Source organism: Caretta caretta, chromosome 3 (genome assembly GCF_965140235.1).
Source record: "Caretta caretta isolate rCarCar2 chromosome 3, rCarCar1.hap1, whole genome shotgun sequence".
NCBI classification, from domain to species: Eukaryota; Metazoa; Chordata; order Testudines; family Cheloniidae; genus Caretta; species Caretta caretta.
In genome coordinates, this window is record NC_134208.1 from 179,091,702 (window position 1) to 179,109,344 (window position 17,643).

General features: G+C 42.4%; 1 protein-coding gene across 3 annotated transcripts in view; it reads right to left on the reverse strand.

Annotated features, from left to right (window-relative positions):
- SPTBN1 (spectrin beta, non-erythrocytic 1) overlaps positions 1–17,643 on the reverse strand; it is a 220,065-nt gene that overhangs the window by 103,420 nt on the left and 99,002 nt on the right. Inside the window, exon 1 of one of the 3 annotated variants that reach the window (XM_048842864.2) lies at positions 14,282–14,758. The exons of the other annotated variants lie outside the window; for them this stretch is intronic. Coding sequence (XP_048698821.1) covers positions 14,282–14,390 — 109 coding nt within the window. The 5' untranslated portion in view covers positions 14,391–14,758. Of the gene's footprint in view, positions 1–14,281; positions 14,759–17,643 lie in introns of those variants that run through there. 3 annotated transcript variants of the gene reach the window in all.

Sequence of the window (17,643 nt, forward strand, 5' to 3'; positions counted from 1 at the left end):
TCTGATGAAGTGAGCTGTAGCTCACGAAAGCTCATGCTCAAATAAATTGGTTAGTCTCTAAGGTGCCACAAGTACTCCTTTTCTTTTTGCGAATACAGACTAACACGGCTGTTCCTCTGAAACAATCCTTGCGGAATACCATAGCATTGTATTTTTTGTGTTTCCAGCTAAAGGGCATATGCAGAACAGATAACTGACTGATCATGTTTGGACGGACACACACACACACACTTACAGCCTACTACACTATCCTGCACCATTCTTTAGTAAAAACATATTTTATTCAGCCAAATAACAATTACATAATAAAGTCTGTGAAATGTAAGTTAGCCTTGTATTATCTGCTATGTCTGGGTTCTATGAGGATTTCCTCCTCATATTTTCTATGAATAAAACAAATGTCAGGGAACACTGAATTATCCGGATTTCCAGTCACATCATTTTAGGATTAAAAGGCAACTTTCACAAGACCTTTTAAAAATCATTAATGCAGCCTCTAGAGTAGACTGTGCAACGATTACTGTGTGCCTGTTTAACTGTACTGTTCCCCTTAAACTGAAGGGCCTTTTAGTTTTGTTTTTTTCGAAGAGGAACACAGTGGGGCATTCAGCATATCTATGGAGACTGGTTAATATTAGTTTGGCTACAGTGGTTTTCTTCTACAAAGGAAGCTCTCAGCTCGGGATACCCTAGTTCCAGCAGCAACTGTACAAGGTCCTTTGTGTTAATGAGAATTCTCACTGCCATCCTGACCTTAGATTCTACATCAAAAGTCACAAGCATGAGTGATCATTATCCATCTTGTATCCATCTCAGCAGAGAGAAACAGAAGAGTTCTGGTATGCAAGTCTTCAGCAGCCCTGAACATAGTCCTGGAATGTCATTTTTAATGACACTTAGTATGGGTTTGGGGGATGCAAGGATGCATGAAGGGGAAATAATACAGCACTGATGCTAACTACATTCACTATATGATCTCACATGTATTGTTAACAATACAGTCAAATTGGAGAAAATATAAGATTCCCCAAATACCTGCACTCTCATACAAGTGGACAGGAGACAGAGGGCTCTCTGTGTTTTTACATGCTATTTCATGGTTTCTTTCTTGCTGTAATGAATTTAGAACTTGTTAACAATACGGGATTAGTCGTAAAGCAGAGTAACCCACAGGTTTCTAATTCGGTCCATTAATGGCCTTTAACCCTCACCTTGAAAAGGACTAACCAACTTCAGAGCTTTCACCTCAGACCCATTTAATAACCTTGTCACTTTAGAGCAGGGGCGGGCAAACTATGGCCCGTGGGCTGGATCCGGCCCCTCAGGGCTTTGGATCTGGCCCGCGGGATTGCCCCCCATGGTGGCACAGGCCCTGTGCCACTCTCAGATACGGCCAGCACTACGTCCCTGGGGCCCCGGGGACGGGAGGGGGGGCGCAGAGGGCTTTGTGCGTTGCCCTTGCCTCCAGGCGGCACCACCCCCACAAGCTCCCATTGGCTGGGAAAGGGGAACAGCAGCCAATGGGAGCTTTAGGGGAGGTACCTGGAGGCGTAGCAAGGGCAGCACGTGGAGCCCTGTGGGCCCCCCCCGCAGGGGCCGTGCAGGGCCGTGGTTCCGGCTGCTTCCCGGAGCAGCGCGGGGCCAGGGCAGGTATGCAGGGAGCCTACCCTGGCCCCGGTGCACGGCGCTGCCACCCCGGAGCAGCTTTAGGTAAGTGGCACTGGGCTGGAGCCCGAACCCCTCCTGCACCCCACCCCCCAACTCCCTGCCTGCACCTCGCACCCCTCCTGCACCCCAACTCCCTGCCCTGAGCCCTGCTGCACCCCACACCCCAGTGCACCCCAACTTCCTGCCCTGAGCCCCCTCCTGCTCCCCGCACCCCCCCTTCCCTGAGCCCCCTCCTGCACCCCACACACCCCTTTTGCCCCAATTCCTTGCCCTGAGCCCGTTTCTGCACACTGCACCCCCTCCCACACTTCGCACTCCCTCCCGCACCCCAACCCCCTGCCCCGGCCCTGCATACAATTTCCCCATCCAGATGTGGCCCTCGGCCCAAAAAGTTTGCCCACCCCTGCTTTAGAGTCAACAAGGCAGTTAGCTGGAACAACAGATGCTCTGGAATGGATTGTTACCTGGCAGCCCCTTAGGTTAAATCCCAAACAACATTTCTGCTCCACCTTGCTTGAAGTACAAAGCAGATTCTGAGCCACCCTCTTCAGTTCTTTTCTTCCCTTGAACATCTCCCTTACAACCGCTTCTAACCTTAGAGAAGCTGATCCTACTGTTTTGTTGAATAACTTCCTTAAAGCTGCTTATTCAGTACACAGGGTCCGTTCATTTTCATATGGGAAAATGTGTCAATACCATGCACAGTTGAATAACAGATATTTAGTACTTTTCAATTCAACTTAAAAAGGAACAAAACAGTTCAGAGGGCTAATTATTGAACAATCATGCACTGCCTTGGCTTGGACCAGCAGCAGGAAAAGATACTGCATCCTCACTTGCTAAATTCAGTTTCTGAACATCTGTGGTACATCTTATTAAACATAATACTATGTTCTGTACTAAAATATAAGAGAAAAGCAGTTCAGTACAGGAAACATGGCTCCCGTGAATCATGCTGCAAATCTGTAATTTCTTCTCCCCTCAACACTCTCTGGATCCTTACTTTAGATAGATTTTCATTGTTTAGGGTACAAGTTTAATGGTCAAGTAAGGGCTGGAGGAAAAAGAAGAAAGAGCATAAAATAGATTTCAGAAAGAAATCAGAAGAGAAAACGCATTACGGTTTTGCCTCTCTCCCCCAATAGCATCACCTCTATGTGGTTTACTTAGAGTTCACTCCTGCTTCCACTGAAGTCAATGGCAAAAGTACAAATTGTCTTGAGTGGAAACAGGATACAGCCCTGAGATAAAAACCTGTTTGGAACATTAACCACCTTCCTAAATACAGATATTTAGTACTATTTAGTACTATTTAGTTTAAAGCGGCTAGCTGACTTTTGGATTCTCCATCAAATTTAGTTAATTTAAATTATCCGTCTCCTACATGAAGGGCCAGACCCTCAGCTGCTGTCAATCAATAGCATTCCATTGAGCTGTGCAGATTGATCCCAGCTAAAGACGCTGTACACATTTTCGTTTCTCTTTTAACCTATGGAACAGGAGGGCCTTGCCCTAACCCATCTAAATCAATGGAAATTCCGTTCAATGCCACTGGCTCAAACCCACCCTGCTCAAAGACTGGCAGATGGTTATATATGCAACAGTTCTGGTTTTCAGAGACCCATTTACTCCACAACTGCAGGACCACCAAATCTGACCCAGAATGGCCTTTCAGCAACATAATGCTCCACAACCTGAGCTATTGTTTTTATAAAATATTAGGTTTCTAGCCCTGACAGTTAAAAGCAAATATTCCAAACATTAACTAAATACAAACTGAAGAGAACGATCTGCCAAAAGCCTGAAATGACAGCTCCAAGTGTTGTGAATTCTCCCAGTTACTTCAACATTGTGTTGACTCTGGAATTTAAAGACAATATAATATCAGCATTTTAAACTACTCTACAGTCAAACATTTGAGCAGAAATATCCCACTTATATGTATATTAGGGCTGTCAAGCGATTAAAAAAATTGTGATTAATCCCACGATTTAAAAAATTAATCGTGATTAATTGCACTGTTAAACAATAACAAAATACCATTTATTTAAATATTTTGGATGTTTTCTACATTTTCAAATATATTGATTTCAATTACAACACAGAATACCAAGTGTACAGTTCTCACTTTATTTTTTATTTGTGTATTTACAGTGCAAATACTTGTAAAGAAATAGTATTTTTCAATTCACCTAATACAAGTACTGTAATGCAAGCTCTTTATCTTGAAAGTTGAACTTACAAATGTAGAATTATGTACCAAAAAAACCTGCATTCAGAAATAAAACAATGTGAAATTTTAGAGCCTGCAAGTCCACTCAGTTCTACTTCTTGTTCAGCCAATCATTCAGACAAGTAAAAGTTTGTTTACATTTGCAGGAGACAATGCTACCCACTTCTTGTTGACAATGTCACCTGAAAGTAAGAAGAGGCGTTCTCATGGCAGTGTTGTAGCTGGCATCGCAAAATATTTATGTGCCAGATGCGCTAAAGATTCACATGTCCCTTCATGCTTCAACCACCATTCCAGTAGACATGAGTCCATGCTGATGACAGGTTCTGCTTGATAACAATCCAAAGCCGTGCGGACCGATGCATATTCATTTTCATTATCTGAGTCAGATGCCATCAGCAGAAGGTTGATTTTCTTTTTTGGTGGTTTGGGTTCTGTAGTTTCCACATCGGAGTGTTGCTCTTTTAAGACTTCTGAAAGCAAGCTCCATACCTCATCCCTCTCAGATTTTGGAAGGCTATCTTTAGAAATCTCACTTTGGTACCTTCTTTGTGTTTTGTCAAATCTCTAGTGAAAGTGTGCTTAAAATGAACAACGTGTGCTGGGTCATCGTCTGAGACAGCTATAACAGGAAATATATGGCAGAATGCAGGTAAAACAGAGCAAGGGACATATAGATCTGCTCCAAGGAGTTCAGTCAGAAATTTAATTAATGCATTAATTTTTTTAATGAGCGTCATCAGCATGGAAGCATGTCCTCTGAAATGGTGGCCGTACCATGAAGGGGCATACGAATGTTTAGCCTATCTGGCACAAAAGTGCCATGCAAATGCCCGTTCTCACTTTCTGGTGACTTTATAAATAAGAAGAGGGCAGCATTATCTCCCTTAAATGTAAACAAACTTGCTTGTCTTAGTGATTGCCTGAACAAGAAGTAGGACTGAGTGGACTTGTAGGCTCTGAAATTTTACATTGTTTTCTTTTTGAGTGCAGTCATGTAATAACAACAAAAATCTACATTTGTAAATTGCACTTTCACAACAAAGAGATTACACTACAGAACTTGTATGAGGTGAATTGAAAAATACTATTTTTTAAACATTTTTACAGTGCAAATATTTGTAATAAAAATATATACTTTGATTTCAATTACAACACAGAATACAATATATATGAAAATGTAGAAAAACATCCAAAATATTTAATAAATTTCAATTGGTAATCATTATTTAACAGTGCAATTAAAACTGCAATTAATCATGATTAATTTTTTTATCCCGATTAATTTTTTTAGTTAATCACGTGAGTTAACTGCGTTTAATCGACAGCCCTAGTGTATATATTACAGTCTTACTGCTTCACACATCTTCTCAGGTGCCTAAAACCACAATTATTCTCCACCCAGCTCCCAAAGCCTCCAGCCTTCTCTTGATGACTTCTCTAATGGAGATACACATATCCTCTAAAAACCCCTGTGGTACACTGAAAATTAAAAATGTGTGGTCAGGGTTAATTCAGTTTAATATAAAATTAAATACTATAAGGAATACTGCATTGATAGTGTTCACTTTCATATTGAATTCATTAAAAACTTCCACTTCTTAATTTACATGAAGCTGCCACATTAGTTCCAGCCTGCAGCAATGGAGTGCCTCAGAATCCAGATCCTTTACTTTAAGAAAGCAAGTAAACAGAGCCTTGTCTATGAGCTACTCTACAACTTCTATAATGTAACTGCAACTGAAGGCTTTCATTTCTGGAAACAGCCAATAACTTGTAAGGCAATTATGAGCCACTTTGCATCATTGTAAGCTTCTCTGCATCAGTTTTACATCACACCTTGGTACAAAACTGATAAAAGGAGGCACGAGAATGCACGAATGGTTTAAATTTCGCCAGCTAATTTTAAGAACGGACAAGAATCCAGCACAAATCCCAGCAGGTGTTTTGCTGGGAAGTCAGCTTTAATGAAGAACTTGGATGCTCTAATTACAGCTCATAGCACATCATTTCCTTTGCATTAAATCCCCAAATTAGACACTCAGCTAAGTAACAGGTTTGTTTTTTAAAGCCTCTTCTTTCAACGATTGCACATACATAAATATTTCCAATGAATTTCTAAACATAGGAGACTTTCAACAGTATTCTATTACCAGCTTCTGAGTCTTCTGAAACAACCACACCAGAACAAGTTTAGTGTTCACATGTTCGCAGAATTATTTTTTAATGGGAGGAATAGAATCAAGATTCTCATAGAAATAAACACTGAAACCACATAATTAGAGCAGATTAAATAAGCATTTAGGAATCTGCAAACCATTTCCATCCATCTAGCTGTACAACTTGTGTTAGCATGTCCACTGAAGACCAAGGACCAAATTGCCCTCTCACATAGACATCAGCGGGTTGCAGAGGATGGAGATATGGGCAGAATTTTGCCCATAGAGCAAGTTAAACTGGGCCTAAATAACTACATTAAAATTGAGTGACATTTTATTTGAAATTAAATACACCCTCCCACCCTTTTGCCTCACCTCTAATAACAATTAGCATGACAATAATGGCTGGTAGCTAGGTTAGTCTACATACAGTAGGGGTACATTAGTAATCACTGGCTCTAGCTATGCAGACCATTGCTACTGAATTACTGTATAATGATTTAAAACTGAATACATGCAGCAGAAGAGAGAATTCTCTCAATTATATTTGTCTAAGGTATGTCCATACTGCAATAAAAGACCCACAACACAGCCACGGCTGCCCCGGGTCAGCCGTCTTGGGCTTGGGTTGTGGGACTATATAACTGCAGTACAGATGTTCATGCTTGGGCTGGAGTCCAGGCTCAGGGACCTGCGGGGTCTCAGAACCCGGGCTCCAGCCCATGCCTGAACATCTACACTTCAATTTTATAGCCCCACAGCCTGAGCCCCACAAGACTGAGTCAGCTGACCTGGGCCAGCCATGTATCTTTTATTACAGTGCAGACATAGTGCAGGGTTAGCTAGCCGATGAAGTGAGCTGTAGCTCATGAAAGCTTTTACTCAAATAAATTGGTTCGTCTCTAAGGTGCCACAAGTACTCCTTTTATTTTTGCGAATACAGACAGACAGCTGCTACTCTGAAACCTAGCCCCTTAGGGTTTCTCCCACATCTTCAGAGGGTCCTGGTTGTAGCAGAATGCTGTCATTGCACTGCCCAGGGGTTAGGCAGAATTTTAAAATCTCACACAAGGCTTCCCTAAACATGGAGCAGTTTGCTCAGCTCCATGAGGCTTCCTGGTGTGGACATGGAGAGCGATTTGGAGATGACGCCAGCGTATCAACAAGTACGCTGATCCATCGGCCAACTGCTCTCATATAGAGGGGCCAGGAGAGAAAGCGTACAGACCTTGGAGAAGCTTTGCTGCTGCACCATGGCCTCAATGGAATTAAATCTATTTATCTGTATAATGGCCCCATCATTATATTATCTGAGTGCCTTCAATTTTTTAAAATTAGAAACAATATTTCTGTCTTCCTTCCTACCAACTGTGAACCCCCCACACCAAACCTAGCTACTCTGGCTTCCTGCAGGTGTAAGATTCACATCAAAAGTAGTTATTATGTTGAAGGATACTGCTGTCAGGATAAGGGTTGTTGCACGGAACACATCACAGTCAAATGATCATAGTTCACTTTTATAGTGCAATGTAGTCAAGTTTGCTTTTCCAGTGAAATGTTTAGTAAAGAGGACTAAACTGACCCTACCATGTTTGCTTGTACCCCTGCTCACATAAAGTGTATTTTCTCACTTTGACTTTTTCCTCAGTGAAATCAATTTTTTACAAAAAGTTATAGATTTAGTCTTGGACTAAAGTTCACTATATTTCTCCATGAACGATTCTCGATCATCTTCACTATAGGAAATCTACTGAAAAGCTCAGCCCAAAATGAAAACTATTGTGTTCCACATTGCTATTTTGAACAGCAATCCACTTCATGATGGGCTAGTGCAGTGGTGGGCAACCTGCGACCCGTCAGGGTAATCCGCTGGCGGGCTGCGAGACAGTTTGTTTACATTGACTGTCCGCAGGTAGTGCCCAGTGTCCGCAGTTTGCAGTTCCAGGCCAATGGGAGCTGCGGGAAGCAGCGGCCAGCACGCTGCAGGCCCACCACAGGGCTAGTGAATGTGTTGTGCTGTGTCCCAGATGATGGGTGCCCACATGTGAGAATAGATTCATTGACTCCAATGCCAGAAGGAACCATTGCGATCATCTAGTCTGACCTCCTGTGTAACACAGGCAATAGCCTCCCCCCTGCCAAATAATTCTGAGAGCATATTTTTACTTACACAGTGGAATCAAGTCACCCTTTAACCTTCTCTTTCTTAAGGTAAATAGATTGAACTCCCTGAGTCTAACACTATTAGGCAAGTTTTCTAATCCTTTACTCATTCTCTGAAGCCTCTCCAGTTTATCAACATCCTTCTTGAATTGTGGGCACCAGAAATGGACACTACATTTCAGCAGCGGTTACACCAATAACCTCAGTGTGCCAACTCAAGACCTCCGTTTATGCATCCAAGGATTGCATTAGCCCTTTTGGCCGCAGCATCACACTGGCAGCTCATGTTCAGCTGATTACCCACTGTGATTCCCAAATCTTTTTCAGAGTCACTGCTTTCTAGAATAGAGTTTCCCACCCTGTAAATGTGGGCCACATTCTTTTTCCTAGGTGTATACCTTTACATCTAGTGAAACTAAAATTCATATTGTTTGCTTGCACCCAGCTTGCAGAATGATCCAGATTCCTCAGTACAGTGACCTGTCCTCAGTATTTACCACTCTCCCATTGTGTCATAAGCAAACTTTATCAGTGATATTATGTTTTCTTTTGTTCATGATAATGTTAACTAGCAGAGGGCCAAGAACCAATCCCTTTGATACTTCATTAGAAACACATCTGCTTGATGCTGATTTCTCTCTTACAAATTACATTTTGAAACCTATCAGACAGCTTTTAATAAGAAGGGGTCTTATCACACACATCTCCTAGCAGTCTCAACATTTCATTAAAGGAAAACTTTAGAGAGTCAAGTCACTACATCTAGCTACCAAGCAGAGTTAAGGACTGATCTTAAAGTCTGAGGAAGTCGATGGGGGGAGGGGTATCTTTTTATTTACATCAGTGAGTGTTAGATCAGGCCTTAAATCTCTAAAAGCAAGATATTTTTTAAAGAACTTGAGAAAATACAGTAATTAACAACCATAAAGGAAACCTCCATAATAATCTGATGGAGAGTGCAACAGAGAGAATTTGGCTCTCATTAAAAATGCACAAACCTAAGTTGTTAAAAACAAAAATAACATCTACCACCAAGCTTGGGACTTCATACAGCTCCTTTCAAGGGCAAGCTTTCTTCTGGGGATTCATCCTCAGTACAAATCAAGCTGACTTCCTCTCCAGAAATTCTAAAACTATAATGATTGTAGGCAATTTCACACCTATGGTACAATCTTACAGCTTGGAATGAACCCCGTAATTACACTGCAGAAATTGATAAAGGCACAGTGCTATAAATTCCAGAAACTTTAATAAATGCTACTCAGTTCTGTTGATTACATGGGAATGAATTTAAGGAAGCAGTGTGGCAGTGGTTTTCAAACTGTGGGTTGTGATCCAGTACTGGGTCATGGAATGTAAGGCACTGGGTCGCGGCAGCTCTGGTCAGCCCCACTGACTGGGTCATTAAAAGTCCCATCAGCGATGCTGCCTGGCTAAGGCAGGCTAGTCCCTACCTGTTCCGACATCTCGCTGCGCCCTGGAAGCGGCCAGCAGCAGGTCCGGCTCCTAGATGGAGAGGCCACAGGGCTCCACGCGCTGTCCCCGCCCCAAGCATCGGCCAATGGGAGCTGACGGGGGGACCGGTGCCTGCAGGTGAGTGCCGCGCGCCTCTGCCTAGGAACTGGACCTGCTGCTGGCCGCTTCTGAGGTGCAGCTCAGTCAGCAGTGCCAGGACAGGCAGGAAGCCTGCCTTTGCACCCCCACTGAGCTGCTGACCGGGAGCTGCCTGAGCCCACACCCCAATCCCGCACCCCAACCCCCTACCCCAGCCCTGAGCTCCTCCGCAACCCAAAGCCCTCATCCCTGGTCCCATCTCAGAGCCTGCACCCCAGCCCAGAGCCCCAACCCCCTGCCACACCCTGAACCCCTCATTCCCAGCCCCACCCCGCAGCCCTCACCCCTGCACTCCAACCCTCTGCCCCAACCCCGAGCCCCTCCCACAGCCCAAAACCCTCATCCCCAGCTCCGTTGGGTCGTAGGCATCAACTGGGTCACCAGAAAAAAAGTTTGAAAACCACTGCACTGTGGTGATGATGGCTGCCTCCTCTCTCATCAAGGATTGCCTTCCCACAGCACTGAAATTACTAGGTGTTCATTGTGGATCTTAATAGAGATGCAAGAATCTACTTCAAAATACCTCTCAGTGTCACATTAACATTTTGTGTTTTCTTTTCATTTAATTTCTCAACTAAATTGGATGAGCTCTCTCCAGCAGTTCCTTGGGCAGGTTAACAGGAAACAGGTTTTCTGTGGGCCACTTTCTGAGGACTGTCTTCATTCGCGGCCAGCTGCTCTATCCCTAAAAGAAGGCCTTTATTTACTGTACAAATGGCCATAAAGAATGGACCACCTATATGTAGATTTATGACTATGGCAGCCGATAATGCTATCCCTTAAGTGATAAGTAAGGACTGCGTGACCTGACCATAAAAAAATTAACTCATGTGAGGTTTATTAAAGTGAACAGAACTTGCACAAGAATCCCCTCAGCTTCTTAACCTGCATTAAGATTCTCACCCACACAACGACCATGATGACTAAGTAACTCTAAATCTACAGCAGATTACCTAGCCATCCTTATGCACCAGTACCGAGAGTTGAAGAAGAGCTCTGTGTGGCTCGAAAGCTTGTCTCTCTGACCAACAGAAGTTGTACAATAAAAGATATTAGCTCACCAACCGTATGTCTCTAATATCCTGGGACGGACCTGGCTGTAACTACACTGCATACATTATGCACCTTCTTTTGATGTGTAATGCCATCTGTACCTTTAGCACCAGTTTAATACAGTTTCTCTTCTGGTTTGGCATCCTTTCATAAACAAGGGATAGGGTTAGTTGCTCTCAGTTCACTGTGGCATGCCCCACTAGCTCCTGCTTGATTTTGCCTACTGGTGGAAATGGCTTGCAGGGGTGTGGTGACTAGTGTGTGAAAGTCAGAGCTGAGAAACATTTGGAGGGTGGGTGTTGCCACACAGACTGAATACCACTGCTTTCTATATCTAAAAATACTACCCCAAAGAATATAAGATTTCAAAAGACTAATGAGACATGTGGGGGGGCATGTTTTAAATCTCTTCAGCCTCATCACCAAGTTTATCAGCTGCATCTCTTACTACTCATCAGAGCCACTTTTTTGCATTTGAAAGAGGTGGATTACAGAGGAATGCAGGTGTAATTTGGGTTCTTAGGATGCTGTGTAGGTTCAAGCTGCCTCCTGGCTCCTTTTCTCTTCTCCTGTGATGTGACACTTCCAGCTCCAGCCACACTTGCCTCCTTTTTGTGAGGCAAGGTCAAAGAAAGAGCCATCCTCATCTCTAAATGTATATGCAGCTTTGTGCTGGGCCTAGATACTCTTCTGTTTAATCTACTCGAGAGTTTCTTACAGGGGAAGCCTAGAATGCACTAAATTTGAACAGAGCCTTGCCAGGGCCAAAACCAAAAACTTTTAGGGTTATGAAAAATAGGGGGGCAGGTTCAGGGTGGTAGAGAGGTCAATGAATGTTATTCCGTTCTGTATTTATTATGAGATCTCTAAAGTAGTGTCGCTTCTGTCACCAGGGCAGCGAGTCACAACTTAGAGAACAGGTATAAATGTGGGAAACCCAGAATAAAACCCGAAATAAAACAAAACAGTGGTGCTGTTCCACAGAGCCTGCAAGACGTGCAGGGTGCAACCAAGGTCATCGGGTTTTTTTTGCTGATTCACCCTTTGTGATGGGAAAGAACAAATGCCATGAAAGTGTAATTTAAAAATATTGTACTTCTTCAGCTCATCATTGCTGGTCCTGGATTAGCCCAGAAGCATGAGCATTGCCACACTAAGCAACTTCCAGTGCACAGAACCCACAATATTTTGAACTGAGTATATTATAGCCAGCTTAGAGGACAACAGTCACTTTCGAATTTTATACCAACTGCAAAATTAAGACTTTTAAACGTGTTCCAAATGAAGAGCCTTCAAGTCTGAGGTAAGATCGCCAGGGTCAGCAGTACTAAACTGCTCCCCACCCCCCCTTTGCAACACTCAGTATTTGGTGTTATTGTTTGGCACTTCATGGACTATTTAGTGCATGGTTTAAGACATTTCCTGTAGTTAAGTTCCACCCTGAACAAGATCACTGTCAGCACTGTTTTTTCAAGCAAGACTCCCACCTCTGCACTGCGAATAAACAGCCTTTTGTTATGGGCAGTCTGCTACAAAGCCCCTCCCACCCTATACCTTGTGAAAAACTCCCTGGTTTTTAACTGTCCATTCTTCAGAGGAAACTGCAGTAAAGAGACTGTTACAGTGACTTGATTTCTGAAGTCAGCACAGAAATACTCTTTTAAGGGAAAAACACACTTTCTGTGCTTACACCACAAGCTGTCTGCTTGCCTATTTCAAGGGGATGTAAACTGACTTGAATTCCTGAAGTGCTGTAACTTAAAATGACAAAACCTATTTTGTTAGGACATTTAACTTACCAGCAAAGCAAGAGACATGAGTTTGTATATTTTTCTCTCTGCCACAAATTCAGCTGGCTCTTTTTTAAAGTAACTATTGCAGTATATGATCTGACAGATGTGTAAGCTAAAGATTTTAACATATGCGCTCTTGTAAATTTGGAGCCTTGATTTTTTCGTGCTGTGCCTAAGGAATGTCTAGTTTACCAACGTTTAAAATGTTGTCATTTTATCTCTTCGGATCCAGTGTGCAATCATTACTGTGAGCTAACTTACAAAATAAAACTACTATGAATGAACTTTTTTTTCTCTTTAAGCCAACAAATAAAAACATTCTTTGTGCTCACCTCGGTTCTTCCTCCCTCTCTGACAGGAACCACAGGACCACACTTGTGGTACAGATGAGAGTAAAATAAGAAACATGTACAGTGGGGTTAAACTTCATTGCACTTGGATTGCTCTGGGAATATTTACTGAGTCACATGGATTTGCAAAGTGAAGAGAATTTTGGTTTCGATTATGATTTCTTTTTGATTTTCAAACGACAATATCTGAGTTTCCTTGATCCCTAAGACATGCCAGACTCAGAGGAACATCAGAACTTGTACTGCCATATTAAAAAAAGAGATGCTGGGCCTGTTTCTATTTCTTTACCCTGATGATGCTCTGGATTTCACCACAGATCAGACCCTGCATTACTTTCTGTAGGACACAAGAATATTTCTAGAAACAAATGTCACTTTCCCATTCTCACACAAAGCAGAAATTAAAATAACAGACAATAAAAAATACCACTCCTCTCCCTCCAAAAGGACATAAGAACTGCAATACTGGGTCAGACCAAAGGTCCATCTAGCTTAGTATCCTGTCTTCAGACACAATGTCAGGTGCCCCAGAGGGAGTGAACAGAACAGGTAATCATCAAGTGACCCATCCCATCGCCCAGTCCCAGCTTCTGACAAACAGAGGCTAGGGACACCATCCCTGCCCATTCTGGCTAATAGCCATTGATGGACCTATCCTCCATGAACTTATCTAGTTTTTTTTTAAAATTAAATTGAACTAAATAAATTGCAGAGAGAATGGGATTGTTAAAATATGTGACCGTTTCCTTGTACTACAGATTCTGAAGATTCGCCATTTAAGCAAACTAATATGTCTGGAAGAAAAGCGATCATTCTTGATTTGAAAACGCCAGGTTACATTTTACAAGGAAGTGCTGTAAGGAATCAGAAGTAGCTCCTGCACTGCTAACTAAATTAAGATTCCATGATTAAATACCATATTCACAAGTGTAATTTGCTGAGAAGTTTCAAACAAAAAGACCACTCCCACACTGTTCCCCCACTTTCCTATTGTTCTAAATGACTGGATCTGATGTAGTCCTCTTGTCACCTATAAAGCTGAAGGTGTCCCCCATACTGTGTAAGACCAAGGCATTCCCAGAGGAACAGAGGATTTACAGTATTTTTTAAAAGAATGCAAAGCTTTTTATCACAGCAGCACTCTTGGCCTCTGCGTGTTACAGTAGCATCAGAACCAGCTCATGCTAATATGTTTACAGGCATCATATCATAGCAACACTTAAGAAAAAGGCATAGGCACCGGCTTACCTTGTAACTGCTTGAATCTTCCTTCTAACTGATTATAGTTATATGGCACCTGAGCTGCATAACCTGAGGACAATGGCCCTGGCATACCGGTTGGTTTTTGTAATTCCATTTACAACTCAGTGATATGTCGAACTGCAGCATAAAAACCCCACAGGTTAATCCACCATACATCCAAGCAAATCCCAGCTTCCTCAGAAGGTTGGCCCCCCTCACCAGTGAAAATGCTCTGGCTGCACTTTAAGTAAATAACAGCTTCGGTTCAAAATCCAGTAGTGTAGCTTGATGGTAAGTTGCCAGTAGCACATTCAAACTTAAACCCCCATGGTTTATTTTTCTCTCTACTACATGGAACCCTCAGTGCTCCAAGATGGTTTCAGTTACAAACCTAACCCTAATGCAATTAAACTATAAAATAAAAGTAAGTTTCAGATTCAACCCAAAGTAAAAGAAGCACAGAGCCATCCACAGCCCTCCTTCCCAAAGCTTCCAGGAGCAGCACCACACACCTCAGTCAGATCTTTCTGCTGGTTTGTAATATAATCAGTAGCCACTCGCTGTGTACTTAGTGGTGATGTCACTTGATTAGCATAAAGCATTGTAGAGGCAAGGAAGGCTGTACCAAGGGTAAGGCGGTGGGGGTGCAGGGGAAGGGCTAAAAGGATCTTGAAACATTCAGCCAGCTTTTACAATCCAAAGCACTCAATGGAATGTATACATTCCAAGCCCTTAAGTGAAAAGCTGAAAGCATGACTCTCCTCCTGGACTTTTTTAACATCTAGGCATACTCTAGAGACAATGGAACCTTCCTAAACAAAGCTGGTGGAATTACAATCTTTTGTTAAGAGCCTCATGTAACGGAAAAGTCTCAGATTACTATCACTTGAAAAGGAGAACACTTTTCTTCATTTATCTTCAAGACTGTTCACTTAAAAAAGTAACGCTGATGTACAAGCAGCACTCATTCAGTATTTAGCACAAAGGCTGCATTTAAAAATATGGACTGTGCTAGGGACAAATGCCTTTGCAAAAATGCTGTTTAAATAGCAATTCCTTTCTATTTAATTTAGCTTTAATTGCAGGTGCTAAACATTTTGATATCTCTTGAGTGTGTTTTTCTGCCTGCTCAGTTATATGTATGGTGGGTACTACTGTGAGACTAATGATTTTCCATGGTAGGCACTCGGAGAATACAGGGTGTGCGTGGGGTGGGGGTGGGGGTGTTAATGTAAATGAAGATGTCTTTTGTTCTTCTATGGGCCTGACCCTGAATGGAGCCTTTTAACACTTCTGTAATATAAATGAACAGCAGCAGCAGCAGCATGAGAATTATCAAAACTCAAATGATCTTCAATTACATTAGACACTGTGCTTCAGTTTTTCTTCAGAAGCATTCTTCTCCCCAGCCCTCACCTTTCAATAATATAAATCCACAGAGCTCAGTTCCAGTTTCATGTGCTCACTACAGACTCTTGTTTGCCTGTTTTTTTTTAAAAAATGCTGATAATCTTCACACAAGCATTTTCCCCCTATTTCTCACATTTCCAAATTCCTTTCCATCTGAGTCAATTCTCCCTTCCCCGCCCACTCCAATCCCTCAGTTACTATTTCAAAATGTTGTCTTTGTTTGTCACTGCAGTTTCACCAGCTTTTAGTCAGACACTACTTGTAAAGACAATTTCTGTAGGAGAACCACAGTCGACCCCACTGACTGCCGCAGCCCTACTCCTACTCCTAGTTATGTGCAAATTCAAGCAGTCCTATGAGAGGTACCTGTGAACAAATGCACAAAGGGTCTGATCTGGATGGTGTTGTACAGTCATCGATATCAAGAAGCGTGAGAGGATTCAGCACCTCCCAGGAGAAACTCAACATAGGACTTCCAAAAGCCATATAGGACCAAAATCCCATTGATAGTTAAAAGCACTCATGCACCTAAGCCCTTGACTACACTTCAAAGTTTTGCTGCTTTTTAAGTATTCAGGCACAGACAAAACAGCGTTCATATATATATATAAATATAAAAACGTTCATACCTATGTGACTATCTGGGTTCGGCAAAGCAAAATAGAGCTAACCCTGGTAAAGTGCCTCATACCAGTAGAGCTGTGTCTATACTAGGGCTTTTACTAGGCAGTCATACCTGTAAGAAAAAACACACACACACCCTTGCTGACATAGTCATGCCTGTAAAATATTCTAAGTAAGGGCTAGTCTACACTGGCAACGCTAAAGCGCCTCCATGAGAATCGTAGCTACCAGCGCGAGTGTACTGTCTACACGGGTGCTTTATAGCGCTGACACTTGCTGTGCTCAGGGGGGTGTTTTTTCACACCCCTGAGCGAGAAAGTTGCAGCCCTTTAAAGTGCCAGTGTAGACCAGCCCTTAATCACTTAGGTGCCTCTGAAAGTCCCACCCGCAGTCTTCAGAACACCATATGTGCTTGTGGCACTAACACTAGATTTGAAAGGGACTACTCAACATTAGGTTTCAGACTGGCAGCCCTGTTAGTCTGTGTCTGCACAAAGAAAAGGAGGACTTGTCACACTTTAGAGACTAACCAATTTATTTGAGCATCAGCTTTCGATGAAGTGAGCTGTTGCTCACGAAAGCTGATGCTCAAATAAATTTATTAGTCTCTAAGGTGCCACAAGTCCTCCTTTTCTTTTTGCGGATACAGACTAACACGGCTGCTACTCTGAAACCTGTCATTATGGAAGGCACTGAATTTAGCCGTATGGAGTGGAAATCTATCAACTTCATGAAAAAACTCGTACAGATACAGACAGACATCATCTTCCTTTCCAAATGCAAACAGATGGACATCATACCGAAAGGACTGAAGGTAAAAAATCCATTACAATCTACATACCACACAGACTATGCTGACAGCTTGAGCCACATGCTCTCAAAGAAACTGCAGAACCTAATCAACATCCTCTACAGCAAACAGGGAAAGATTAAGAATGAGCTCTCAAATAAATTTGTTAGTCTCTAAGGTGCCACAAGTACTCCTTTTCTTTTTACTCAACATTAGTAACTAACTAAATAATAGCTACATAAACTAATATAAGTGCAACCAAATCTCATGCTTTAGGGAGTTGTCAGCAGGGGTCAGGTAAGATTTTTCACCTCATTTGCAGTGTTGCACAATGGCTGGGTGTAACTGTGTACACATGTGGGTGTATGTATAAATTTAGTGGGGACAGAAAGGGCTCAGGGAAGTCTATCTTCTTCTAAAGCAACAGGTATTGATCACTGCTGGAGGCAGGATACTCTACTTGATAGAACACGGCTCTAATCCCAGTAGGGCAAATCCATGTTCTTACTAAAACCTTTTCCTGATAATCTTTGTACAACCAGCT